Here is a 3,387-nt window from a genome sequence, read left to right on the forward strand (position 1 = left end):
AAGTGAAGATGATATTAACATTCCCTTTTCTAATAACCTTGGATCGAACCTCGTTACCCATTTGAATCTCTTGGTCTCCATCCATCTCGTGATATGTTTTGAATAAAGATTTATCATATGATATATGTACAGTGACACAAGTATCATACCACCACTTGGGAACTTTTCCCTTGATTGCATTTATTTTACTTACGGTGACTACAATTTTGTCCTCTTGGATGAAATTTATTTTACCTTTGGAATTGTTTCTTTTTCAGCGTCTACAATCATTTGCATATTGTCCAGATTTTTCCACACAAAAAATACCCTCATTTGGTCTTCTTCTTGGACTTATTGAAGTTCCTTGTAGGCTTCCTCTTGTTGGATTTCGAAGGCGGCTCAGATTTTTCAACAACATTGGCTTTGGAAGTTCTCTCAAAGGAGTTTTCACTCTTGTCATACAATCTCGATTCTTCCTCAATCCGAAGATGCTTTTGCAATTGTTCCAAAAAATAATCTTCAGAACTATGCATTGATGTGATCCGCACTTCAATAAATTCGGCAGAAAGTTCCAATTTTGTGCAAGTTACCAAAAATTGATAGAATTCCATGTTGGCCGACAGTTTTGTGGTCCTTTAGGATATGTCTCCTTATTTAATTAGGATTCTACTATTTTTAATATTTTTAGTTATTTGGGACGTGTTTTACTTTATTTAAGAATAGGTTTTTAGGATTTTATTTCCTTTTTAATTATTTTCTAAGTTCTAGTATAAATAGGAGTATTTCATTCTTTGTATTTGAGAATTAATTCGAGAGGCTTTTTCGCTTCCAATATTTGTTCTTGTGTGGAATAACCGAACTTATTCGCGATCTTGTGGCATTCAAAACTCGGGTAAGATTTAGTTAATTGTGTAATCAAAAGGTCCTTCGTGTCTTTGTTACCTTGGGGTTGTTTGATTCATTAATTGGTTGAGTTAACTCCAAATCCTCATTAAATTTATAAGTTTCGTGATCAAAATGTTAATAGTTTAATATACTATTGGTTGTTTGGCCCTCAAACTTGTGAATTGAGTTCCAAACTTTGATTTTTAGCTTTCTTGGGATTTGTGTCATTTTTTGTGGGTTTAATAGTGATCTAGCTATCCGCGTTCACATCAAGTGGTATCAGAGTTTAGGCACCAGAATCAAAGTTATATCCCTTTTTTTTTTCTTATTTTGGAGTTGTTGTTTTGTTCTTCATGTTTCCCGTTAATTTTGAGTCCTAGATCTTTTTGTCTTTCGTAGTTTATTTGTTTTGTGTTTTTGCAAAAAAAAAAAAAAATTACTGTTCACGCATTGTTCCATACTGTAGCTCTGTTCACGGGCTTTACAAAAAAAAAAAAAATTGTTGCCCCTCCAAAAATTTTATTTAATTTCTTAGTCCTTCAATTTTATAATCTTGAATCTTCCACAACTCAATTGTTACCCCACAATTTCACCCCGAGTAATTGTTCTTGAGATCATTGATTGGAAGCGATTGAGAGGTAAAAGGCTGAGTGGTAAGTTCAATTGATGGTAAAGCCTAATATTAAGTGATTCCCAAGTGAAATTTTGGTGAGGCAGAAAATTTGTGAGAATGTTAGAACGGAAAGTATCCACTTCGAGTAGGATGGGTAATCAAAATAACATGACAGGCAATATGATTCAGCAGTTTGAGCGCATGATAATTAGTGTGGAGAATAGATTGGACAGGCTAGATGCTACGGTTACAAACCTTAGCCGGGATCAACGGGGCAGACATACCACACGGTAGGAGGCCGGCTAGACGAGAGCCTAGGGTGGATATGCAAAATGAATATGGGTATGACAGTGAATGGGATGATGATGAACTTGAAGAAGTAGAGATGGGACGGATGAGGAATAGAGGTGGTAAGTTTGAACGAAGGGGTAGAAACTATGGAGAAGACGACGGTGATGGAGGTATGGGTAGCATTAAAATGTCAATTCTGACATTTCGGGGTAGGAGTGACCCAGAGGCATTTCTTGAGTGGGAGAAAAAGGTGGAGTTGATATTTGAGTGCCACAACTATTCGGAGGAGAAGAAAGTAAAGCTTGCAGTATTGGACTTCACTGATTACGTCATCACTTGGTGGGACCAGGTGGTTACTTCACGGCGAAAGAATAGGGAGAGGCTGATAACTACTTGGAATGAGTTGAAAGCGGTGATGAGAAAATGGTTTGTGCTTGGCCACTATTATAGGGAGTTTCATCAAAGGTTGCAGGGGTTGTACCAAGGGTCGAGGAGTATGGAGGATTACCATAAAGAGATGAAAATTATAATGACTCGGGCTAATGTGGAGGAGGACCGGGAAGCCACCATGGCACAATTCCTAAATGGGTTCAACAGGGACATTGCCAATGTTGTTAAATTGTAGCATTACATGGACTAGAGGATATGTTACATATAGTAATGAAAGTTGAGAGGCAGTTGAAGAGAAAATGGGGAACTAGGAATCAACAAGGGCCTAATTCATCTTGGAGGTCTAGATGGGATGAAGAAAAGGTTGATGAAGCTGTTGTCAACAATAAAATTTAACCACCTAGGGGAAAGGATAACAACACTGGCAAGGTTGCACCAAAGGTGGAACCACAACAACCTAGGAATTTGGACATCAAGTGCTTGGGGACAAGACATATTGCTTCTCAGTGTCCAAACAAACGAGCAATGATTTTGAAAGATAGCAGGGAAGCGGTGAGTGACAGTGATGAAGATGGAATGCCTAAGTTAGAAGATGTTAGTGATGATGGTGGGATGGAGTATCCAGTTGAAGAGGATGCATTGGTGGTGATGCACAAATTTAGCTAGTACCACATTAATTGAGAAGTTAGGTTTAAGAACAATTAAACACCCAAAACCATGTAGATTATAGTGGTTGGATGACCATGGAAAGGTTAAGGTGAACAAGAGGGTGTTATTTAATCTGTCAATTGGGAGGTATAAGAATGAAGTGTCGTATGGTGTTGTGCCTATGGATGCGGGACATATATTATTGGGTAGGCCTTGGTAATACGATAGGAAGGTAAAGCATGATGGATTTAGAAATAGGTACAACTTTAACATGGATGAGAAAACAATTACACTTGTCCCTTTGACACCACAACAAGTGTATGATGATCAGTTGATGTTGAAAGGCGATGAGGGAAAAATGAAAGAAAAATGAAAGGGGAGCTTATATGTAAAGAAGAGTAAGTTTGGTGGTGGAAGAGAGTTAGTGAAGGCTAACATATCCCTCCCCAGTTTGAAATATTCCTTGTTGCGGGAACATACAAATTTATCGCATGAGAAAACACCATTTAAGTACTTCATTGATGTACAACAAATGGAGCAACTTTGGAGCACTAAAGAGGAATCAATCAACCATTATAATG

The 3,387-nt window shown here is 37.7% G+C and overlaps 1 protein-coding gene across 1 annotated transcript in view; it reads left to right on the forward strand.

Annotated features, from left to right (window-relative positions):
• Window positions 1–2,428: 2,428 nt before the first annotated feature.
• Window positions 2,429–3,387, forward strand: part of LOC111376237 (omega-6 fatty acid desaturase, chloroplastic-like) — a 15,213-nt gene continuing 14,254 nt past the window's right edge. The window contains exons 1-3 of the mRNA XM_022999189.1: window positions 2,429–2,499; window positions 2,563–2,803; window positions 2,889–3,022. Of these exons, the coding sequence (XP_022854957.1) occupies window positions 2,429–2,499; window positions 2,563–2,803; window positions 2,889–3,022 (446 nt within the window). The remainder of the gene's footprint in view (window positions 2,500–2,562; window positions 2,804–2,888; window positions 3,023–3,387) is intronic.

The sequence above is a fragment of the Olea europaea genome, unplaced genomic scaffold, assembly GCF_002742605.1.
Source record: "Olea europaea var. sylvestris unplaced genomic scaffold, O_europaea_v1 scaffold1477, whole genome shotgun sequence".
NCBI lineage: Eukaryota > Viridiplantae > Streptophyta > Magnoliopsida > Lamiales > Oleaceae > Olea > Olea europaea.